This window comes from Dromiciops gliroides, chromosome 1, assembly GCF_019393635.1.
Source record: "Dromiciops gliroides isolate mDroGli1 chromosome 1, mDroGli1.pri, whole genome shotgun sequence".
NCBI lineage: Eukaryota > Metazoa > Chordata > Mammalia > Microbiotheria > Microbiotheriidae > Dromiciops > Dromiciops gliroides.
In genome coordinates, this window is record NC_057861.1 from 490,167,712 (window position 1) to 490,192,792 (window position 25,081).

Consider the following 25,081-nt stretch of genomic DNA (forward strand, 5'->3'; position numbering starts at 1 on the left):
AACCCGACCTCAGACACTTGACACTTAATAGCTGTGTGACCTTGGGCAAGTCACTTAACCCTCATTGCCCCACCCCCCCAAAATGGTAAAGTAAGGGTACTAAACATGATGACTGCTGATGAACCTTCCAGCTCTAATCCCACATATATGCTATAGGCTGAAGTCCTTTTTAAAAATTGTTATTATTTTTTTTGTTTTTGTTTGTTTTGTTTTGTTTTGTTTTGCTTTGTTTTTTTCTTTTTGGTGAGGCAATTGGGGTTAAGTGACTTGCCCAGGGTCACACAGCTAGTAAGTGTCAAGTGTCTGAGGCTGGATTTGAATTCAGGTCCTCCTGAATCCAGGGCCAGTGCTCTATCTACTGTGCCAACTAGCTGCCCCAAAAGGAGATGTGTTATTTTTATTTATTTATTTATTTTTTGGTGAGGCAATTGGGGTTAAGTGACTTGCCCAGGGTCACACAGCTAGTAAGTGTCAAGTATCTGAGGCCGGATTTGAACTCAGGTCCTCCTGAATCCAGGATGGGTGCTTTATCCATTGTGCCAGCTAGCTTCCCCCTGATCTTTTTATTTTTGGCTGAATTCCTTCTATTGATAACTAATATTACCAAAATAAACCTCAAATGGATTTAAATGTAAATATTTTAAATAAGTTTTTATTGACGTCTTTTTTTATATCATATTAATTTCCTCCAGTATCCCTCTCCTTTACATAAAGTCATCCCATATGTGACAAATATAAAAGCCCACATCAAAAAATAAAAATAAAAAGGCGGTATTTTGCACAACTATGGCAAGTAGGAGAATTCTTCGCTAAACAGGGAATGGAGATAAGTTAAAAAGATAATAGACGGGGGCAGCTAGGTGGCGCAGTGGATAGAGCACCGGCCCTGGAGTCAGGAGTACCTGAGTTCAAATCCGGCCTCAGACACTTAACACTTACTAGCTGTGTGACCCTGGGCAAGTCACTTAACCCCAACTGCCTCACTAAAAAAAAAAAAAAAAAAAAAAAGATAATAGACAATTTTGATTACATAACATTAAAGGCTTTTGGTTTTAATTAATTTTTTTAGTTAAAAAAATTCTTCCACTATTGAAAAAAGAGAAAAAACTCATAACAAATATTCATGATCAAGCAAAACAAATTACCTCATTGAATGTCTCCAAATATGTGTGTTTATTAATGTTCTTTTCTTAATATCACTCATTTTCCAATAATTCCTCCTATTCCATATATATATGTATATATATATACACATCTACATAAAACATCTACATATATGTATATTTGAGCACAATTTGATATGTCAATGAACATATGTATACATATACACATATGTCTGTGTGTAAATTCATTATCTCTTTGTCAAGAGGTGGATAGCATGTTTCAGCGTCTCTCCTCTGGAATCATGGCTAGTCATCACATTGATGAGAGTTCTTATGGCCAAAGCTTTTGTATGAAATCAATGCAGTGAGACTTAGAAAAGAAGTAGTTAATTGGCAGAAAATCTTTAAGGCAAATATCTATGATAAGGATCTTATATACAATAAATAGCAAATTGACAAACTATATAAGAGGGAGTATCGTTCTCCATTAGATTAATGGTTAAAGTATATGGGGGCAGCTAGGTGGTGCAGGGGATAGAGCACTGGCCCTGGAGTCAGGAGTACCTGAGTTCAAATCTGGCCTCAGACACTTAACACTTACTAGCTGTGTGACCCTGGGCAAGTCACTTAACCCCAATTGCCTCACTAAAAAAAAAAAAAAAGGATATGAATAGGCAGTTTTGGAAACGTAAGCTATTGAAAATCATATGAAAAAATTGTTCAAAATGACATAAGTTGGGGGCAGCTAGGTGGCACAGTGGATAGAGCACTGGCCCTGGATTCAGGAGGACCTGAGTTCAAATCCGGCCTCAGACACTTGACACTAGCTGTGTGACCCTGGGCAAGTCACTTAACTCCAATTGCCTCACCAAAAAAAAAAAAATTCACATAAATGAAAACAACTCTGAGGTTTTACCTCATGGCTGTTGGGATAGCAAAGAGAGCAAAAGACAAAAATAATTAAATTGTGGAAGGTAAATGAGAAGACAGGCAACCTTATGTGCCAACCATTCCTGACAACAATTTTTAATTAAACTTAAAAAAAAAATCACTAAACAGACTATATCCTTTGGCCCAATAATATCATGAGTAGCCATATATGATTAAGAAGTCAAAGAAAAAGGGAAAATTTCCATATATATGTATATGTACACACACACACATACACACACACACACACACACACACACACACACACACCTGTTCCCGGACCTTTGCTGGATGAGTTTCTCCTTGTGGTCCCAGAAACTCATAAATGTAACTTCCTGGAGAAATCATGTATTATTCTGGAGGTCAGCCCCCTCTTCTTCAAAGACAGTGGGCTATGAAGGAAAGAACCCTGAAGTAGGATTCAAAAGACAAGTTGTAATGCTGGTTCAACTGCTTAGCTAGCTGTGTAACCGTGGGCTAGTCATTTAGCCTTTCTGGGCTTCAGTTTCCCATCTGTTAAATAGGAATACAAACCCTCTTTACCTCATAGGGCTATTTTGAGGACCAAATGAGATAAAGGATATAAACTGCTATCTACCTGAAAGGAATTTTTATTAATAATATTGGTATTACAACAATTATTTCTATTCAAAGGTTTCTGAGGCCATAGCTTTGAGGAGGCAAGGGTACTTCACAGCCAGGTGACATCTTCCTTTCCCCCACATGGTGACACATCAGTGGCTTCCTGTTTCTCTCCCTGTGAGGGGCAGTTTCAATTGCCTCTTCAAAAGAACACACACACACACACACACACACACACACACACACACACACACACACACACACAAAAACTCCTCTGCTGGAGGAAGCAGGAAACTAGTGTTGTTGTCACTTTGGACTGAACCTTTGGGACTGACGAGAGAGGAGCACAAAGGGTCCAGAAGGTGGGGATGCTTAAGGGGCCCAGACACTGGAAGCTCCCTTGAATATCCCTGCTGATCTGAGCCCAGAAGGGCTGTGGAGAGAACCTAAGAGCAGAATCTACCTCCTCACCCTATTACAGATTCAAGTGAACAAGTGAGGTGCTGAGTCCACCTGGCTGCCTGGGATGGAGTCTGTGGCCTTGTACAGCTTCCAGGCCACTGAAAATGATGAGCTGGCCTTTAACAAAGGTGACACACTGAAGGTAAGGTAGTACTTGGGACTGCTATTGGACAAGAAGAAAGAAGGGCCTGTAATGGCAGTGGTTTAGGAGTTCCTGGATCCTCACAGGGGAGGTGCTTAGGAAATGGGTTAGAACTGCCGAGACAGAATTGAGACTTGGGGACATCTGGATTTTGAACACTGCCATACAGTGTAGTAGAAGGAACCCTGAATTTAGTTAAGATGCATGGGTTCTGGTATTAACTCTATTGCTAACTGAGACTTTCTGTAAGTCACATCCACTCCCTGGGTCTCTGCTGCTTCATTTGTAATATAAATGGTTTGAACAAGATAGCATCTGAGGCTTTTTTCCATTTCTGAAATTCTGTGAATCTAAAACTGTGGCTGGAGAAATGAACCACCACTGCACTAGGATGAAATATCAGGAGAGACCTTAGAAGTCATTTTACAGAGGAGGAAACTGAGGTCCAGGGAAGCTAAATGACTTGCCCAAAGTACCATGAGAAGTAAGTGGTAGGGTTGGGATGTGAAATATTCTCCAGGCTTAAGACTGGAGGAAGGTATATATCTTCCCTGTTAGAATATCAGCTCCTAGGGCAGCTAGGTGGCGCAGTGGATAGAGCACCAGCCCTGGATTCAGGAGGACCTGAGTTCAAATGTGACCTCAGACACTTAACACTTACTAGCTGTGTGACCCTAGGCAAGTCACTTACCCCAATTGTCTCAGGAAAAAAAAAAAAGAATATCAGCTCCTTGAGAGCAGGGACTATAACTTTTCTATTTTTATTCTTAGTGGTAAACACAGTGCTTTATAGATAGTAAGCACTGAATAAATGTTTCATTTGGTTGCTGTTAGGAAGAAAGGTACTAAGAGCTCTTCTTGTTCAGTCATTTCAGCCGTGTCCAACTCTTTTGTTACTCCATTTGGGGTTTTCTTGGCAAAGATATTAGAATGGTTTACCATTTCCTTCTCCAGCTCATTTGATAAATGAGGAAACTGCTCAGGGTCACATAGCTAGTAGGTATCTGAGGCCAGATTTGAACTCAGGAAGATGAGTCTTCCTGATTCCAAGTCCGATGCTCCATCCACAGTACACCTAGCTGCCCGTGCTAAGAACTAGGACCTAAGTACTAGTCTTAGATTTTGGGATGGGGTGGAAGATGGGAGTTACATTTCAGAGACAGACTCAAAGATTAGGTTCTGCCCCCAGACTCAGGAGTATCTGGGACAATCTTGGCTGAACTGGCCAAACTAAACTGGTGCTTCCTACCTAAGCTGTTGCCTGTGTTGTCCCCACTGCTGATGTCTCTGCCATTTCTTGAGCCCATTTGAGAAAGCTGGATTCAGCACATGGGAACTGGCTGGATGTAGGTGGAGAATGTGAGTTTTCCAATAAGCCTCTGGGCTTATTTTATTTTTTTATTTTTTGTTTTTTTTAGTGAGGCAATTGGGGTTAAGTGACTTGCCCAGGGTCACACAGCTAGTAAGTGTTAAGTGTCTGAGGCCGGATTTGAACTCAGGTACTCCTGACTCCAGGGCCGGTGCTCTATCCATTGTGCCATCTAGCTGCCCCCTCTGGGCTTATTTTTAGCCTACGGGGCAAGCAAGCTTTAGTAGCTTGTTTCAGACCATGTACAGAAAGAATTATATGGCTTCTCCCCATTCCTTATATTCCTCAGTGGGCTGAGCATTTACTGAGTCTGGAGAAACCATGAATTTTCTTAGGGTTGATCTACCTCTTGTTCTGGGCTACCATCCAATCTGTTAGTAAATACTACTCCTCTCACAGCCTCATAATAATCCTGTGAAGTAGATGCTACAAATGTTATTATTCCCATTTTACAGATGAGAAAACTGAGGCTCATGGACTTACCTGTGGTTACATAGCTAGTAAGAGACAGAAGAGGAATTTGAATTACAGATCTTTTTGGCTCCAGGTTCAGCACTCTAGTCACTCACTACTCTATGCTGCCTCTCTAATTCACTCAAAATCAATTTCAGAAAAAGGGAAGCTACTTATTTTTTATGACACAGACAAATATATCCTCCAGAATAATTTTAGTTGCTGGCACTAAATCCCCTGGGTAACGTATCAGGTTGATGATTGTATCTGTTATATTATGTTACATTACATGAGACATCTGGGTGACATAGTGGATGGAGCTCTGGACCTAAAGTTAGAAAGAAAGGAAATAAGCATTTATTAAATGACTATGTGCCAGGCCCTGTACTAAGCACTGTCTGATGTCGGGTTTGAACTCAGGTCTTCCTGACTCCAGGTCCAGTGCTCTATCTACTGTACCTGCTAGCTGTCTCTGAAAGTGAGACCTGAGTTCAAATCATACCTTAGACACTTACTAACTTTGTGACTCTGGCCAAGTCAGTTTCTCCATTTGTAAAATGGGAATAATAAAAGCCTGCCTCCCCCATGGTTATTGTGAGGACCAAAAGAGAGAATTTTTATAAAATGCTTCACAAACCTTAAAATGCTAGCCGTTGGATATTCCTGGGACCTATGTCAATGCTCAGAAATCCACTCCAGTATTTTTTTTGTCTTCTCAAAAGCCTTGCAAATGGCCTTTGGCCAAATGAAATACAATTCTAACCTTTTCTTTTTTTCTTTTTCATTTTTTTGCGGGGCAATGAGGGTTAAGTGACTTGCTCCGGGTCACACAGCTAATATGTATCAAGTGTGTGAAATTCCATTCTAGCCTTAGCTTTAATACAGAGAAGAGATTCTCTGAGAGAGGAAGCTTGATTTTCCCTGGAAGAGGGAGCCCAGTGACTTATTATCACACTGAATAATAGTCAGTGGCTGGGGTCAAGAATCTTTCCTGAGAGCAAAATTTGATAAAGTGGGACAACTACCTTTTAGCGAAGAAAGAAAGGCTGGAGAATCCCCCTTCAAAATTCTGCATTGCTTTGCTCTTATGGCATCATAAATTGAGCTAGGAAGGATCTCCGAAGTCATTTAGTCCAACCCCTTCATTTTACAGATGAAGAAACTGAGGTGCAGAAAAGTCAAGTGACTTGCCCAAGGTCACAAAGGTAGTAAATAGCAGAAACAGGGTCTGAACCCAGTCCCTGTTGTCTCCAAATCCGACACTCTTTCTACTGCACTTCTCTGCTTAGCCTCCAGCTCTGGTTTCATCTTTTATCTTCCTCTGCCCATGCCTCCCATTAGATACCACAGGCTGGGGAGAGAATAGCACTACTCAGGTGGGTGTTAGATGTGGTGACCTCTGAGGTCCCTTCCAACTCTGAGATTCTGTAACTTTATGATTGTTACTCTTTCCTTTTTCTTTTTCTTTTTTTTGGTGGGGTAATGAGGGTTAAGTGACTTGCCCAGGGTCACACAGCTAGTAAGTGTCAAGCATCTGAGGCCAGATTTGAACTCAGGTCCTCCTGAATCCAGTGCCGGTGCTTTATCCACTGAACCACCCAGCTGCCCCAGATTCTGTGATTTTAGAATGGCTTTTCCTGACAGGTCTAGGTTCAACACCTACTAGAGAACCTCTTTTGGGAAAATAGAAGCCAGCCCTTTCCAAATGGGGTCTGCTATGAATATAAACCCAACAGGGAGACAGATGAGAGTGGAAACCAGGGATATTTATACCGCGTGTCTTCCCCCAACTTGGCAAATTGGAGCAAAAGTTAATCTAGAGCTTTCTCATCTCTGGTTAGGTGGAAATTCCCCTGCAGTTTTGCCTGCCTCACCACATGAAACAATAGCTCTGTGGGTGGTGCTTTTGTACCACACCTGTGCGCGTGAACACACTCAGACAAATAGAGAAACATACTCTGATAAGATGCAGAATAAGAACTGTAGAGTTGGAAGGCCTCCCTTTAGTCCAATTCATATATGTAGCCAATGAGTCTTCATTGATAATCTGACAATTGGAGATTGAACCTCCCATGAGGGAGAGCACACCGCTACCTGAGGTAGCTCGTTCTGTTTGGGATGGCTCTAATTTTTAGAAAGTGTTTCCTTACATCAAGCCTAAATTTGTTTCTTTGCAATTTTCATCCATTTCTACTGGCTCTATTATCTGGAGTCAAACAGGTCTAGTTTTTACATCACAACACTTCAAATATTAGAAGGCAGCTATGATGAACTCAGAGGCAGTGAGATGGCACAGTGGCTAGAGCGCTGGATTTGGAGTCAGGAACATCTGAGTTCAAATCTGGCCTCAGACACTTACTAGCTGTGTGACCCTGGGAAAGTGACTTAACCGCTGTTCGCCTTAAGCCGCTGGAGAAGGAAATGAGAAATCATTCCAGTATCTTTACCAAGAAAAGCCCATGGACAGCATGGTTCATGGGGTCCCCAAAATTCAGACACAACTGAATAACAACAATCACGAGCTCCCTTATAGTCTTTTCTTTTCCAGGCTAAATGTTCCCAGTTTCTTCAGCTGATCGATCACATAGACTGGTGTACATACACATATTGACGCATAGAGAGACACACAAACAGCATGTATCACGAATACTCAAACCTCCTCGCCCTCGCCCTCCCCAACATGTGGCACATGATCCAAGATACCCAAAACAAAACATATGTGGTCTACCCTGTATACTCCCACATAAACACACATACATACTCTCAAATTATTTTTAACAAAGTGTTCAAAGACTAACTAATGCTTTATGGTGACTACTTCTCTCCACCCCCCTGTTCCTTTCAGTTCCTGTTTGCCTAACTCTGTCAGCAGAACAATGGAAAATCCATCTGTGAACAAACAAGGCCCTGGCCTGGCCTCAAAGAGACGAGTCCCTTCCTCTCAGTGACCTGTTGGCTTTATGTTGCTCACAAGTAGGGACTTCAATACCTCAGGTTTATTCCCCAGCTGTGGCCAGTCCTGGCTTCTAACTAGGGTTGTTGTTTGTCCTTCATTCTGGAAGAGGAACATGACAGATGTCATGACTTGCAATGACTTAGACTTAAATGAGTTGGGGCTGTGCAAAGCCACCAGCCTCACTTTCCCCTCCAGAGCCATTTGGGTCCAGTGGCAAGATATACAACAGGACAACTGGAGATGGCCCTGGATGTTTAAAGCGTTTGGGATTAAGTGACTTGCCCAGGGTCACACACAGCTAGTAAGTGTCTGAGGTGAAATTTGAACTCAGGTCTTCCCAACTTCAGAGCCAATGCTCTATCCTCTGCACCACCTAGCTGCCCTTACTAGGGTCAAAGAGAGACTGGATAGAATGCTGGACTGGAAGTCATAGAGACCTGAGTTTGAATCTCGCCTTTAATGCTTATTAGCTGTGTGACCATCAGCAGTCACTTAACTTCTCTGAATCTCAGTTTCCTTTCCCTATCTGTAAAAGGGGAATAATGATTCCTGACAAGCTAGTTTTGAAGCTCAGGTGAGATGCAAACTTTGATGTGTTATACAAATATGTGCCAGGCAGAATAGGAAAATAAAAGAGAAGCAGTTCCTGCCCTCAGGGACTCCTATTCTGCTGTGAGGAAGGGGACAATATACATTTTGGGGGTTAGAGGTTTCAAAAGAAATTTAGAGACATCTCCAGTCCAGATGGTCATATGGACTGTTTGTGGTAGAGCCTTCTGAGCTCGTATGGATCTCATCAGCCACAGCCCTACACGTCGTACTTTGACTCTGACATAGTGATGCTGTTTAGGTCCTCTTCAAGAACCAAGAACAACAACCAACCAACCAACCAGGGGCAGTTTACCTTTGCAGGTTTCCTGGAACAGCTAGCAGTTGGAAGAGATTTGAAAAGCCCTTGTAGGGGGTAGTACTTAAGCCAAATCTTTAATGAAGTTAGGGATTTTGAAAGGCAGGGGTGAGGCAGAAATGGGTTACATCTTTGTAAGGCAAGGGCAAACGCACAGTGGCAAAAGAGAGAAACATTATCTATCAGGAAACACCAGGTAGGCCAATTTGACTGAAATGTAGAGAGACTGAAGGAAAGAAATGGGAGAGGTGTCTAGAAAAATAGGTTGGAGGGTTTTAAGAAACTATTGCTATCTTTTGTTTTTAAATCATATATTTTTCAATGTATCATTCCCCCTCCAGTTCCCCCAGAGAACCATCTTTTTTTTTTTTTTTTTTGGTGAGGCAATTGACGTTAAGTGACTTGCCCAGGGTCACACAGCTAGTAAGTGTGAAGTGTCTGAGGTCAGATTTGAACTCAGGTCCTCCTGACTCCAGGGCCAGTGCTCTGTCCACTGTGCCACCTAGCTGCCCCCAGAGAACCATCTTTTAAAATTTTTTTATTTAAAAAAATTTTTTTTGGCAGGGCAATGAGAGTTAAGTGACTTGCCCAGGTCACACAGACACAAGTGTCTGAGGCAGGATTTGAACTCGGGTCCTCCTGAATCCAAGGCTGGTGCTTTATCCACTTCACCACCTAGGTGCCCCCTAAATTTATTTTTAATAGTATTTTATTTTTAAAATTATACAAAAAGGCAAATTTTAACATTCATGTAAGAAAAATTTCGAGGTCCAAATTTTCTCACTCCCTCCCTCACCTAGAACCACTTTTTTAATAACAGAATTTTTTAAAAGAGGGGGAAGAACAGTTCAGCAAAACTAACTAACCCACAAACAGAGTCTGAGATTTCATAGAGTCTACACCGATAGTCCCCCCCACTTCTTCAGAGATAGGAGGGAAGTGTTTTCTAATATGGTGCTTGTCTTTGGGAACAAGTTTGGTCATCATAATCTCCCAGAATTTTGTTTCAATTGTTTTTGTTTTCGTTGTTCTTTCCATTCATGTTGCTGTAGACTTTGTGTATATAGTTTCCTTGGATCTGCTTAGTTCACTTTGCAATCAATTCAAGCTTCCCCAGCTGTATTCATCATATTCATGAGCTCCAGTGTGGTTAGTCATTCCCCAGTTGATGGGCACTTGCTTTGTTCCCACTTCTTTGCTACTACGAAAAGTGTCACTAATAATTATTTTGGCGGAGATGACACCTTTCTCTTTGACATTGACCTCTTTGAGGGCAAACACCAAGCAGAAAAATGTCTGGGACAAAGGGGTTTTACTCATTTCCTTAGCATGATTTCAGATTGCTCTCTGGAACAGTTGAATGGATCCACAGCTATGTGGAGGATTAAAAAACCCCAATAGAGGTATTTATACTTGATCCTAGGGGCCACAGGGATCCACTGGAACTTTTTGAGCAGGGTAGCGACATGGTTAGACTAGTGTTTCAGGAATATCAACTTGGTAGCTATCTGGAGCCTGAATTGGAGAAGGGAGAGGCTGGAATCTGGGAGTCTAATTAGGAAGCTATTGCAATAGTTAGGGAGAGAAATGAGGAGGGCCCGAACTAGGGTGGTGGCTATGAGAAAAGAGAGAAGGGGAGAGATTTAAGATATGCTGTGGAGGTACTTTAGAAAAGACTACTCACCAGCTCTCCCCACCTTCCCCTCCCGGCCAATCCAATCTGTTGCCAAGGCCTGTTGATTTCACCTTTGTAACATCTTTCAAATCCGAGCATTCTCTGCTGATAATGCTACCACGGTGGTGCAGGATCTCATCACCTCCTGCTTGGACTAGTGCAATAAGCTCTGGGTGGGTCTCCTTGCTTCAAGTCCATCCTCACTCCAATTCATCTCTCATTTAGCTGCCAAAGTGATTTTCCTAAGGTGTAGAAGTGAATAGAGTACTGGGTTTAGATTTAGGATGACCTGAGTTCAATTTTGGCCTTTGACATTTACTAGCTGTGTAACTCTGGGTAAATCACTTAACTTCTGTCTTTCCCAGTTTCTTCATAAGTAATATGGATATAATAATAGCACCTGCTTCCGAGGGCTATTGTGAGGATCAGATGAAATAAAATTTGTAAAGTGCTTGGCCCAAGGCCTGGAGTATAGTAAGTGATTAACACATTTTTTCCTTCCTTCTTTCCTTCCTGGACCTGTGATCTAGAGCCTAGCTTCTTCTTCTTTTTTTTTTTTTTTTAGTGAGGCAATTGGGGTTAAGTGACTTGCCCAGGGTCACACAGCTAGTAAGTGTTAAGTGTCTGAGGCCGGATTTGAACTCAGGTCCTCCTGACTCCAGGGCCGGTGCTCTATCCACTGTGCCACCTAGCTGCCCCTTAGAGCGTAGCTTCTTAAACTGTGTCTCACAACCCCATATGGGGTCATGTAATTGAATGTGGAGGTCGCTAAAATTTGGCAACAGCAAAAGATCTGGTATACCTATTTGATATACCTATATACTAGAGGTCTCGAAAAAATTTCTTGGGTAAAAAGGGGTCATGAGTGGAAAAAGTTTAAGAAGCCCTGATCTAGAGAATTCCTAAGACTTAAACCAACGTCTGCTTGACCACCTGATACTTCTCTTTTGAACTGGGTTCAAACAAACAATGGATCAATAAGATTTGTCTCTTCACCTGGACCCAGTTGAATTCTGTGACTATTCTGCTGACAAAGGAGTTTCTTTTGTTTTCAAGAAGAATGGCTTGAGAGTATGTTGCAGAGTGACTTTCATGGGGAAAGCAGAAATGACTGGGAGGAGAGGACAAGGGAGATGAATGATGATAGGGGTAGAGACAGCATTCCTGAGGCTATAGTCACAGAAGGAACCCCAAGATGGGGGGGGTACGAGTGGAAGAGGGGATGGATGGGCATAAAGGTGAAGAACAAACAAGACCACTACCAAGTGACTGGGAGGTCTGACTTCAACCTACAGAGGCGAGAACCCCAGTATCACATTACAGCTAGAACTCTAGACACAAAGATCCAATGCGATCTGACAGGTATTTATGAGAGGCAACTTGGTATAGTGGATAGAGAGCTGGCTCTAGCTTAAAATGTAATTGGTGGGGGCAGGTAGGTGGCACAGTGGATAGAGCACCGGCCCTGGAGTCAGGAGGACCTGAGTTCAAATGCGGCCTCAGACACTTAACACTTACTAGCTGTGTGACCCTGGGCAAGTCACTTAACCCCAATTGCCTCACTTAAAAAGAAAGAAAGAAAGAAAGAAAGAAAGGAAGAAAGAAAGAAAGATAATCACACAGCAAAATAAATCTTACCCTCATGGGCTTGTGAGATGAGAAATTCATCAAGGCTATTTGGGAATTTATAGTCCTCACTGATGGCATGAAGGAGGAAAATAGTGCTCTTGCCCCTTTTCTGGGTTTTGAGTTGGTTTCCTAGAAGCACAGGTGATCTTCCTTCCTCCTTTCTTGGCCTGACTCCATGGCATGCATCAGTATACATTTGCAGGAGGCCCCAGCCTACTGGCTAACTCTGTGGCTGGTTTTATGGCCCAGCTTACAGACAGGGTTAGTACTTAAAGTATATCCTGGGTTAGTGGCTCTGTGGGCAGCCATTGGTCATTTGATGGACTGGGGATGTTTTTCTGGAGGAAAGGAAAAGATTCTGGAGCATGACAGGCAGGAGAGTATTGAAGCCAAAGATTATTAAATTTTCAGTGTGAGGATTGCACCTTGGAATGGTACAAGTACAAGTAAGGGTCTTGATTTATTTTGTTGTTGTTGATTATCTAGATTTAAGAAAGTGTTAATAATAATTAAACTTACAAGTGTGTGGCTATATTCCTCCTCTGCTCCTTCAGTCCCTTTATTAAACATTTACCAGCACACCCCTGGGGACCTAAGCATTATTTTCAAGTGTTTTATTGTTATCATGTAGCAGGATAAGACTTTTTCTGCTTGGCCCCATCCAGCAGAATTGGAGCAATGGATGGACATGGCACAGGTAGATTTTGGTTCAGTGTAAGGACAACTTTCTGTACAATTCAAAGCAGAATAGGTTGCTTCATGAGATGATATGTTCTTCACTAATGCAGGTCTTAAATGGAGGTTGGATTACCATTTGGAGATTCTTAGAAAGGGGAGTCTTCACTTTAGTAAGCCGATAATTAAATATATACTACATACTAGGTATTAGGGATACAGAGGATTAAAAACAAACAGCTTTTCCCCTTATTGATGTTACATTCTACCATAGAGAAACAATAAATACACAGATAAGTGAATACAAAATACATAGGAAGTAAATAGGAGGGAGGCAGCTAGGTGGCGCAGTGGATAGAGCACTGGCCCTGGATTCAGGCGGACCTGAGTGCAAATCCAGCCTCAGACACTTTACGCTTACTAGCTGTGTGACCCTGGGCAAGTCACTTAACCCCAATTGCCTCACCAAAAAAAAGTAAATAGGAAATAATTAGAGAAAGTCCTACAATGGGAGCATAATGGGATTTGAACTGAGCCTTGAGTGAAGCCAGGGGAGAAGGTGAAGAAGGAGAGAATTCCAGGTGTGTACAAAGGTATGGGGGTGGGAATAGAATGTAAGCTGCCCAGCACCAGCCTGGGCACACATGATGCCCTCCCAAGCTCACATTCTATCCCAAAGTTTGCATTCTCTGGAAGTATCATCTCCTCAAGGCACAATCAGTTGGGATGTTTGGGGTGTTCAGGAGGACAGGTACCTCTGGTATGAGGGCTGCAGAGGCCTTTCCAGGGCTGCTCATCCACCTTTGTTGCCCTTCTGCAGCTCAGCTCTTACATGTGGCTCCCGTTGGTAAATTGGGGTTGTCTACCCCAAGTAGGTGAAGACTTCCGGGGTGGAATGGGTAGATGTGACCGTTTTGTGTTAATGGGCTATGAAGGCAGAGGGGACGGAGCGGTAAGGAAGCAGAGCTGTGGAGCGCTTACAACTTGTTTATACATCAGAGATGTTAAGATCATCCACTTCATTCAGAGCCATTGCCAGTGGTCTTGACTTTTATCTTGCCACTGGACTTCAATGACTCTGGAAGAGAGAGAGGCGGACTGTCTCCTGTAAATCTAAAGTCCACTAGAGTCAAAAACAATCAGTAGCCAGATGGACCAGTGATTTTTCCTAGGAACGTCCCAGTTAATCCATTAATCAACAAGCATTTATTAATCAATTACTACTAGGCACTGTTTTAAGTGTGCCCAAAGACAAAAATGAAATTGTCCCTGCCCTCAAGGAACTTACATTTTAATGCAGGAGACAGTGACTACACATGTACACATCCAGGGCATGAACCCAATGCATAGAGGGGACATTCATTCTTTGCATTAGGGAATTAGATTTTGAAAAGGGAAAGGATGTTTTCAAAGGCCTGGACTCTAGTCCTAATGACTAGAAATTCTAATGATCAGTGCCTGACTTGCTCTGGGGACACTAACTCCTGGAATATGCTTGAGGCAGGAGAATTATAATATAGAATTATCTAAGAACAGAACTAGACAGGATCTTAGAAATAATCTAGTCCAGTCTCTTCACTTTGCAAAATAAGGAAACTGTGGCCAAGAGAGGCAGAGACATGCCTTGAGTCACACAAGTCCGTGGCAGAGTCAGAATTGAAACTGTGGTTTCCTGCTTCCCAAGCAAATGTTCTTTCTATGAATACATTGCTTTCTCCTCTAAAAAGGACACCTTGGACTAATCCAGCCAAAATAAATGTTCAGGCCATTTGGATACCTAACACGGGTCTGGGCCTACAGTAGTTGCTACATGAACACTTGGGAACTAGGCAGTTGATTACTTCCTCTTGGTTTTTTTTGTGGAGCAATGGGAGTCAAGTGACTTGCCCAGGGTCACACAGCTAGTAGGTGTCAAGTGTCTGAGGCTGGATTTGAACTCAGGTCCTCCTGAATCCAGGGCTGATGCTTTATCCGCTGTGCCACCTAGCTACCTCCTAGTTGATTACTTCTTGAGGAACTATCCTGTGGGAGGTGGGATAAAGTAAAGAAAGGGATTATCCTGTCATCCTGGAAGAATGTATTGTATAAATACAAGGCAATTTGGTTATTCTTCACAAATTTGCATTCAAAATTTGGAATTATTCATTTCTCCATAAAAACAATGTTATCCATGGTGGTTTAGGGTCCCAGGCCTGCCCACAAAAGCCTATTTTAATTTATAAAAGGGCTTCTCTCTATGTGCTAGTTATAAAGTCGGGACGACTCTTGCCACTGGACCCAGATGGCTCTGGAGGACAGAGTGAGGCTAGTGACTTTGCACAGCCCTGCCTTTCTTAAATCCTGTTCACTTGCAAGTCAAAACATCTGTCACGGCCCTCTTTGAGAATGTAGGACAAACAACAGCAAAAATAGTTATAGAGTCAGTAATACCTGGATTCAAATTCTGTTCTTGACACAAGCATTGTGACCCGGGACAAATGATTTAATGTCTATGAGCCTCAGGCAACTCTCCAAGCCTTAATTCCTAAATTATAGATGGGGATGTCATGATAGATACGTTGAGGAGTTTCCACACTAAAGAAATCCCAGATCCTTTGAAGTGAAGTTTATTACTGGGAGGAAAAGTGTGGGGGTAGAAAGAGCCCAAAACTTTGGATTCAGGAAAGGCCTGGATTCAAATCCACTAGCTGTGTGAAGTTGAGTAAGTCACTTCATTCTCTGAACCTCGATTTCTTCATTTGTAAAATGGAAATAATACCTCTATTTCTCAAGGTTGTTGTTGGGATAAACCAATTTAATGTATGTAAAGAGCTCTGCCAATCACATACATATGTAAACCTTGTGTATATGTGTGTATATGTACATATGCATACACATACATAGACATATATGTGTGTATCAGTTATTATTATTAGCACTGGACTTGGAGTCTGAAGACATTTATTTGTCGTAATGTGACTGTAGGCAAGTCACTGAACTTCTCTGTAAAGGGGTATTAATGCTTGTCCCACCTGTCTCACAGTGGTATTATGAAGAATGCTTGGTAAATTGTTAAGTTATGTAAAGGTGAGTAGACTGCAGCTAAATAGTCCTGCAGTAACCCTACTATAGAACATAATCCAACTAGAAGAGAGACTGAGAGTTAGAAATATCTCCTAATCCAACCCCACTCATTTTACAGTTTATAAATGAGCAAACTAACTTTGAAAAAGGTCACATGACTTGTTCATTGGTCAACCACCATGGAAAATGACTTTGCTTTAGGAAAGTTTGTTCAGAGTTGCTAACTACTTGTGCAACAGCAGGAATGGAGACTCCCCTAGCAACTAACTACTGGTGGGGGGGGAGGTACTTTTGGATATGATGGCTAGGGGAAAGGAAGGGAGATTACTGGAGGTAGGGAATGGGAGGAGTATTTAGACAAGAGGATTATAATATAGAATCATCTAAGGCCAGAACTAGAGTGGACCTTAGAAATAATCTAGTCCAATCTTCTCATTTTGTAAGACAAGGAAACTGTGGTGCAGAGAGATAAGGAGACATACCTTGGTCACACAAGACAGAACAAGAATTGAGACCATTAAATTGTAGAATTCTAGAATCATAGATTGAAGGCCTCAAGGGACCTTAGAGGTAATTTTCAAGAGTTCCTAACTTTTTTTGTGTCCTAGGTGCCATTGGCAATGTGAAACATAGGGACTCCTCAGAATAATGTTTTTAAATGCTATACTACATAAGATTACAAAGAAAACCACTTGTGTTGAAATAGTTATCAAAATATTTTTTTTAAAAAGTTCACAGAGTTCAGACTAAGAATGCTTGACAGATTAACCCCCTGGTTTTATTTTATTTTATTTATTTTATTTTTTTGCAGGGCAATAAAGGTTAAGTGACTTGCCCAGGGTCACACAGTTAGTAAGTGTTAAGTGTCTGAGACCAGATTTGAACTTAGGTCCTCCTGAATCCAGGGCTGGTGCTTTATCCACTGGGCCACCTAGCTGACCCCAACCCCCTTATTTTATGTGAGGACTCTGAAGCCCAGAAAATTATCTTAGAATTTCCCTTCACACTTGGGGCCTCCCTGCCTTGGAACAGCCTACCATCCTTGTGGCTGGTTCAGGCTGGAATATTTATCCACAAGGTCCACTCCCCTTCTCCTAGTGGTGAATCTCTTCCAGAGCTTCCATTTGGGGGACGGACTCAACGCACCTTCATTCTCTTTCTGGCCCTGTTCCTGACTTTCTAGACCTTAAAACTGTGCCTCAAAGCTGGTTCCTTTCTCTTCTCCTCTTTTAAGCTTCCTCTTGTGTGTTGTCTCTGAGGGCAGGGACTTTATTTTGGTCTATATTTGTATCCCCAGTGCTTAGCATAGTGCCCAGCACATAGAAAGCACTTAATAAATGTTTGTATCCTTCATTTTCTTCTTTTTTTTTTTTTTTTTTTTGCGGGGCAATGGGGGTTAAGTGACTTGCCCAGGGTCACACAGCTAGTAAGTGTTAAGTGTCTGAGGCCAGATTTGAACTCAGGTACTCCTGAATCCAGAGCCGGTGCTTTAACCACTGCGCCATCTAGCTGCCCCTTTCATTTTCATTGAAAAGAAATTATTTGGCCAAGAGCAGGAAGGAAAAAGGAACCCAGATATTTTTACTTCAAAATTTACCACACAGTCTGTTGATGTAACACCATGGCTTCTATGTTGTATCTTCCTTTCTCTTTTTTTTCCTAAGGGTTCTAGAGTTTGTTCCGCCCATTTCCTTTTTCACTGACATTCCTGCCTTATCAGACTCACCACTCCCTTGCCCATCTCTCCCCAACCACAACTGCTCCTTTCTTTTTACCTTGACACCCTTTGGAACAAGGAAATTTCCCATTGTGCTCTCCTCTCCCATCCTGTCCCTGAAACAATGTTGTACCCTTTGGAAGATTTCTTGGTTTTGTTTTTTTACTGGTAGCTTGTTCTCTTCATCAGGGATGCCTTTGATATGTGTATAGATTATTTTCAGAAAAATTCTATAAGAAATGAAGTTTGAGAATCACCCGAAGAACAATGGAGAGGGATAGAGTGGGCCTGAGTGGACTGCCACACGTTATAAACAAAAAATTATTCAAAGGAAATGGTATAAAGGAAGTTGTTAAAGACACATGGCAACAACAACAACAACAGCAAATGGGAGTGAGAGAGATAGCTGATAGACATCCCCAGGATGTGAAAGGAACTGAAGGAAACTGTTAGCATAGTGAGATGACCTCCTGTGGTATCCTTATGGAAGGATATGATAGAATCACACAGGATGAGTAGGCTGAGAAGGGTTTAGAATATAAATTTGCTAAGAGTAGGGATTGTTTCTTTCTTTGCATTTCTATCCTCAGGTGTCTGGCATATTGTGGGTGTTTAATAACTGCTTAATGATTGATTGGGATCTGCATTGTTGGAGGAAACTCCCCCATCGGTGAGATCTCAGATTTACAGAAGTATTGGAGTATAACCATGTAGGGGAGAGGGACCTCCACCTTCAGTCTCAGCTGATGTAGGCATAAATGATGAGGGTTAACGTGTAAACTCCCTGATTCCTTTATGAAGTTTGAATTAGACAATTGAATGCATCAAAACGTGAGTAACAGGAAGGGTGACCTTTAAAAGTCAGTTCATTGAGTCTAGGAAAGACACTTAAAGAGAAACTCAGAGGGATCCTGTGTTCATCTGTGTAAATTCGATGGTATTTAATGAAGGTAACAGTGACATAAGTGGTAAGGCTTAAAACTCCCATTTACCTGTTGACGTGTTTCCTTCTACAGAATGCCAATTTCTTGAAGATGGGAACTGTTTCACATATCAATATCCCAGAGACTAGCACAGTACCTAACATAAAGTAGGGACTTAACACTTATTGTCTGATTTATCATTCTATTTTCTCACCTTGATTAGGTACTCCTTAAAAACCTGGAATTGAAAAACTATAACTAGTAGGGGACCTTTCCGTCCAGAAGTACAAATTTCCTCCCAGAGATCATGTTGAGCAACACAGGGCTTATGGAGGTTCATGAGATGCAGAGGAATGTCACAGGGAGAGACAGCATCCTCCCTACCACCCCAGACTGAAGTCAAGGCTGATAGGGAGCCGCAGGCTGAAACCCATCAATGGTACAATTAGGCTGGTACAGGTCCCACCCTCATCCCTGTTGATTTTTCCCAGGTGCTAGAATTTCTAGTTACATCTCTGCTGGAATGTCCTCCTCCCTCCCTTCTTTTATCTTATTCAAATAATATCCATCCTGAGGCAGCTAGGTGGTACAGTGAATGTAATGATGGACCTGGAATCAGGAAGGCCTGTGTTCAAATCCAGCCTTAGACATTTACTAACATGTCAACTTGGGCAAGTCATTAACTTCAGTTTCATCATCTGTAAAATGGGAATAATAATAGTTCTTACCTCCCAGAGTTGTTGTGAGGATCAATAAGATAATACTTGTAAAGCACTTTGTAAACATTAAAGTACCATACAAATGCTAGTTGTCGTTGTTGTTATTCATGGAGCAAGGGTTCAGGCCTCACTTCCACCAATAAGTTTACCTTGACTAGCCCCAAACAGTCCACACTAGACATGATCTTCTCTGAATTCCTCCAGTACTTACAGTGAGAGAGAATCTGTCAGCGTCTTGGTGTCCTGCATCATTGTTTCCCTGGTATTAACGTCCCCAACTCTAAAGAGGCTACATCTCCACCTGTTTTCCCCAAAGTACCTGTTGCAGGGCTGGGCTCACAGAATGTACTCACCTGGGGACTAAGTTGGGTCTGATCTCTGACATACAGATTCTGAACATGGAAGATGACCAGAATTGGTACAAGGCAGAGCTGCATGGTGCTGAAGGCTTCATCCCGAAGAATTACATCCAAGTCAAGCCCCATCCGTAAGTTCATTTCTGTCTCCTGACTAACCCTAGCTCAAGCCTTCTACCAGGGCCAGCAGTAATGTGCTCCAGAGCTTAAAGCCTTTACTATTATAGGACTCACAATCTAGCTGAATGAGCAAAGGAGACTCACCCCAGCAACCAATTAGAGAACAATATGCCTTCTTTTCCATCACTTGATTTGTTCTAACCAACTTTAATTATAGAACACTGGACCAAAGGCTGGAAAATCTGGGTTCTAATCCTGGGCTCTATCCCTAACTCATTGGGGGAACTTAGGCAAGCCATGTCCCTTCTCTGGGGTGTCAATTTCTTCATGTGTAAATGAAGGAGTTAACTTAGTTGATCTCTAAAGTCCCTTTCAACCTACCTTTCTATTGCTCGTATTCAACAAATATTTACTGAGGCAGTCTGTCATAATGTTTAGAGCTGGGCTTGGAGTCAGAAAATGTAGGTTCAAATTCTGCCTCCCATACTAGTAATGTAACTACTGGCAAACCACAATACTTCTTTGAGGTAAGTATTATCATCATTTTTCCAGATGAGGTTTGGTCACACAAGTGGTGTTAGAGAAGGGATTCAAACCTAAATATCTCCTGATGATGAGTACTCTTTCCACTATACTTCACTTCCTTTCCTTATGGGGAAAATGAAGGAATGGTTTCCACAGGAAAAACAAACAAACTCAAAGAACCTCCCAAGTATCCCTTTCAGCCCTACCCTGAATACCAGAGAAGCTCTGTTATCTGCTCACTGCAAAAGAGAGATTTCCTTTCTATCATTTTGTCTGCTTATTTTAAGCTACCACCTCCAGCTTCCTGTGCCTGATGGGTACTTTCAACACAAATCTCCAGACTCTTTTATCATTGCCTTCCTTCCCTCTGCTTCTTCTGATCAGTGTCTCAGGAGCCAGCCTCTTATCTGTCCACAGGGTTGAGATAATTTCCTCCTGTGCCTCTTGCCTCACACTGAGAACTCCTCTAAGGGTCTGATAACCAGAATATAGCCAACTAAAGAAGACCACATGGTGTTGGGCCTGCTGGTTTTATGTAGAGAGACTTAATTCAATGAATAATGGTCACAAGTTGCATTTATATAATGCTTAACAGCTTATAAATTACTTTCACACATATTACCTCACAGTAATCCTATATAGGGCAGTTATTATTATCTTAATTTCACAGATGAAGATGTGGAAGCACAGAGATGCAAAATAACTTGCCCAAGGTCACATATCCTATGGTTTAGGACTGAAGCTCAGGGTTTACATGGACTGGATTCAAAAGTGGGGACTTTTTATTGACCTCTGACTCCTTCGACCACCCAGGTTATGCCCTGGGAATTTCAGAATTTGGCTTATGTCTAGTTCTCTCGAGGAAAGCTCCCATGCAACACTTGGGATAACAATATATCTGATATAAGGCAGGCTTCATTTCAGGATAGAAACCTTGTGATTTCACTGGTGTGGTTAGATAAGTAAACCCTCTCTACCAAAGGAGGTTGGTGTTTTCTCTATCTTCAAGTCTTCATTTACAAGCCTTCATTTAACAAAGCAAAGAGCTCGAAGGACCCATATCCAATGCCATAAACAGTCAAGCTGACTCTTCTTTCCTTTTCAATGTGCGACCCTGTGGGGACCTATATATTGCTCCAGACTTAAGCTATTCTAATACTGACACCTTTCCCATAAAAAAGGAGAATACTCAGTGGTGCTAGAAAGTCTCCTGGTGAGCCCCACATTCCCAGGGGCCAGCACAAGTCCTTAAGATTTGTAGTATTTGATTGGGGCCTCCCACATTGAGAGAACTCATGATCGATGTCTCCCAGATTTGCCTAGTCCATAAGCACAGTAGCAATGAAAGGAAGTAAAAGGTTGGCTTCTCTATAGCATGACTCTATTCTTTTTTTTTTTTTGGAGGGGCAATGAGGGTTAAGTGACTTGCCCACACAGCTAGTAAGTGTCAAGAGTTGAAGACCAGATCTGAATTCAGGTCCTCCTGAATCCAGGGCCAGTACTTTATCCACTCTTCTACCTAGCTGCCCCCTCTAGCTCTCTTTTTAAGGGTTAAGACCAGGAAAATAGCTCAGATGTTAACTTCATCAGTAATTAGGCATCATCTGGGTAATAAGTACTAATGAGCTTCATCAATTGAAGTGAATTTAACTCAGTGATAACCTTGACAAAGAATTAACCTTGTAAAGGGAATGTCATACTTAATTTTTTTTAGGAGATATCCTCAATGCCATGACAAAATTCATCAGCAGACAATGAGAACTTTGCATTTTTTACAAAAAAAAAAAATCCAAGCATCGACAGGGACTAGGGAGAGCTTGGTTGGAGACAGCAGTGTTCTGGTAAATGTTTTACAACCAGCTCTGGGAGGTGGTGGTGGGGGGAATGCCCACACAACACACTTTTAAGCTTAATCTGCATTTTTACAATTTTCTCCATTACTTTCTTGAGTGTAGACAATCAGGTACACCCTCTACAGAGAATAACCAGGTTTCAATTCTACCTCTACTCTGAGGGGACCATTATAGGTTTTCCCCAGGGTACCCAAATTTAGAAGGCAATAACTGCACTTGACCTTCTTATCTGGCTATGGAAACTGTTGAATTTAGCAACTGGCTAACAAAAATAAATTAGTGAAAGTAAGATGCTACCATATGGTGCTTCCTCCTTTTCTCGTCACTGAGGCAAACCCTAAGTGAATCCCCCCACCCCGTTTCTAATAGCAGCAGCTTAGTGTCCCAGGGTCTCTTTCTCTCCTCTGTCTTGCCCTGCCTGATCCCCATGAAGGGGAAGGGGGAGATGATGTTCCAAGGTGTCCAAGATTTCTCTTCATGGGTATGCTGGAACCAACCCTAAAGAACACTAAGAGATTCTGGCTATAGCACAAGGCTGTGCATTGAGGACTAATAAGAAACAAGTTTGGAAAGGTCAGCTGGGTCCTAAATACCAGACAGAGAGTTTTACCCATTATCCTATAAGTAACAGGCAATGTTTGAAGGCCGTTGAGCTCAGGAGTGATGCTGGCAATGCTAAACCAGGAAGTTTCATGTGAAATGTGTTATATTTGATGAGTTTACTGATCTATTTTGGGGGATGAGTGATGGTTGGCAGCATCTGACTTTCTGTCTCTTTGCCTTCTCCTTTCTTCCTATTCTGATGTCCTCATTTTCCTTCCTGAGAGACCTCACAGCTCAGTTCAAGGTTCCTGGTCACTTAGTGTCCTACTCTATTAGTGAGTTTATATAGGACATATGTCCTATTCCATCAGCTACCATGGGGATACTCCCACTGACAGATGAAGGGAAGGTAGTGGCATCAGCTGCCAAACTATAGCTTCTTGTTGATATAAAACAGGCAATGTTTAGGTCCCAGAATAGCCCTGGAGGGGATCTCCCATCTGTGACTGATTCAACCTGAAACTTTCCCCTGTGGGGCTCACTGGGGCAGGGGGAAAGAGGAGGAGAAGGAAGTGTTCAGAACAGCTCATCACAGAGCTAGAGAGAAGGGAAAATGTCCATTTCTTCTTGACACTAACAAGTCTGTCTGTCCTATGTGCTCAGGAACATACATGAAAGTGAGAGCAAGGGAGGCAAAAGAAAGTGAAGACAAAGTCATTGTCTCATTGGGAAGAGGAATCACATACAGAAAACTGATAGCAAACACTCCATATGTTGATAAGATGTGATTTCATGCCACATCAGAAAACCCTGTGAGGTATTAACTCCAATTTACAGATGAGAAGAAAGTCTCAGAGACTTCTAGCTTTAATTTTTTTTTGGGGGGGGCGGAGCAGGGCAATGAGGCCAGATTTGAACTCAGGTCCTCCTGAATCCTTGGCCAGTGCTTTATCCACTGTGCCACCTAGCTGCCCCAGAGACTTCTAGCTGGGGATGGAAGTAGGGCTCAAACCAGCTGTCCTGACTGCCCACCCAGCCCTCCTCCCAATGTGCTAGCTCCTCTACTTTCCCTCCTTGGGCTTTGTGAATATCTTCAGTGAGGCCAGCCATTTGCAAGAGACTACCTACTATATCTATTCCTGTTAACTGCCTTTGGGGACAAAGCCTCTGGTCCTATAGTTAGAGGTTGGCCCTCCAAGGCAATTATGCTGGGAATGTGGTACAGAGCCAAGGAACCTGGCATGGGAGTCAGGAGGACAGAGGTTCCATCCCACCTCTTCCACTAGATTACTGTGTGACTTCGAGTAAGTGATTTTCTTTCTCTAGGCCTTCATTTCTTCTTCCTCTGTAAAATTAGAGGGTTGGCCTAGTTACCCAGGGGCCTCTACATTCTCTTCCAGTTCTCATATTCATGGTTCTAGAGGCTCAATCAATGCTTTCTATGTTGTCTGCTGTTTGCTTAGAAGGAATGCCTGACCCCAAAGGCCAATAGTCCTGTTTTTCCTTGTTTTCTTGTTGTTTGCTCTCTTCTCACTTGCTCCCTTGGGAACGTCAGACCCCTCAGACTATTTGCCCTTCTTCCCACAGGTGGTTTGCAGGCAGGATCTCCAGGCAGTTTGCAGAACAGATTTTGCTCAGACGAAATCACCTGGGAGCCTTCTTGATCCGAGAGAGTGAGAGTTCCCCAGGAGAATTCTCAGTCTCTGTGAAGTAAGTTTTTCTTGGCTATCCCTTCTCTTTCAAATTGGTCACTCCAATGTCTTCGTGGGCTCCCACAGGAGGTAACTGGAGTGAGTTAGTTTGTACTACAAGGATGAGGAGAATTGTAGGGAGATTGACATGGTGATAAATAACTGCTCTATGCCCAACTCTTATTTTTTATTTTTGTTATTTTTATTGATTTATTGATTTATTGATTTATTGATTTATTGATTTATTGATTTATTGATTTATTGATTTATTTATTTTAGTGAGGCAATTGGGGTTAAGCGACTTGCCCAGGGTCACACAGCTAGTAAGTGTTAAGTGTCTGAGGCCAGATTTGAACTCAGGTCCTCCTGAATCCAGGGCCAGTGCTTTATCCACTGCGCCACCTAGCTGCCCCTATGCCCAACTCTTTGGGCAAGATGGGAGAAGGCACAGCTTCCAAGCTTAAAGAAACTACAGTGTAGTGGGACTAGATCACACACATCCACAAATGACTATAATACAAAGCTGGATGTGATGAGTGCCAAAAGAAAGCATCTCCCCCAAAAAAGTGGGGGTTGCTATGGAGAATAAGAGGAAGGGAAGACTTCAAGAAATCAGAGAAAGAATCATGGGTTTGTGTGTGCACACGTGTGTGCATGTTGATCTGTGTGTGTATGTGTGTAACTGGGC

General features: G+C 42.3%; 1 protein-coding gene across 1 annotated transcript in view; it reads left to right on the top strand.

Moving 5' to 3' along the window:
* Positions 1 to 2,930: 2,930 nt before the first annotated feature.
* Positions 2,931 to 25,081, top strand: part of LOC122735388 (GRB2 related adaptor protein) — a 64,534-nt gene continuing 42,383 nt past the window's right edge. Inside the window, exons 1-3 of the mRNA XM_043976900.1 lie at positions 2,931 to 3,219; positions 19,695 to 19,792; positions 24,290 to 24,412. Of these exons, the coding sequence (XP_043832835.1) occupies positions 3,142 to 3,219; positions 19,695 to 19,792; positions 24,290 to 24,412 (299 nt within the window). The 5' untranslated portion in view covers positions 2,931 to 3,141. The remainder of the gene's footprint in view (positions 3,220 to 19,694; positions 19,793 to 24,289; positions 24,413 to 25,081) is intronic.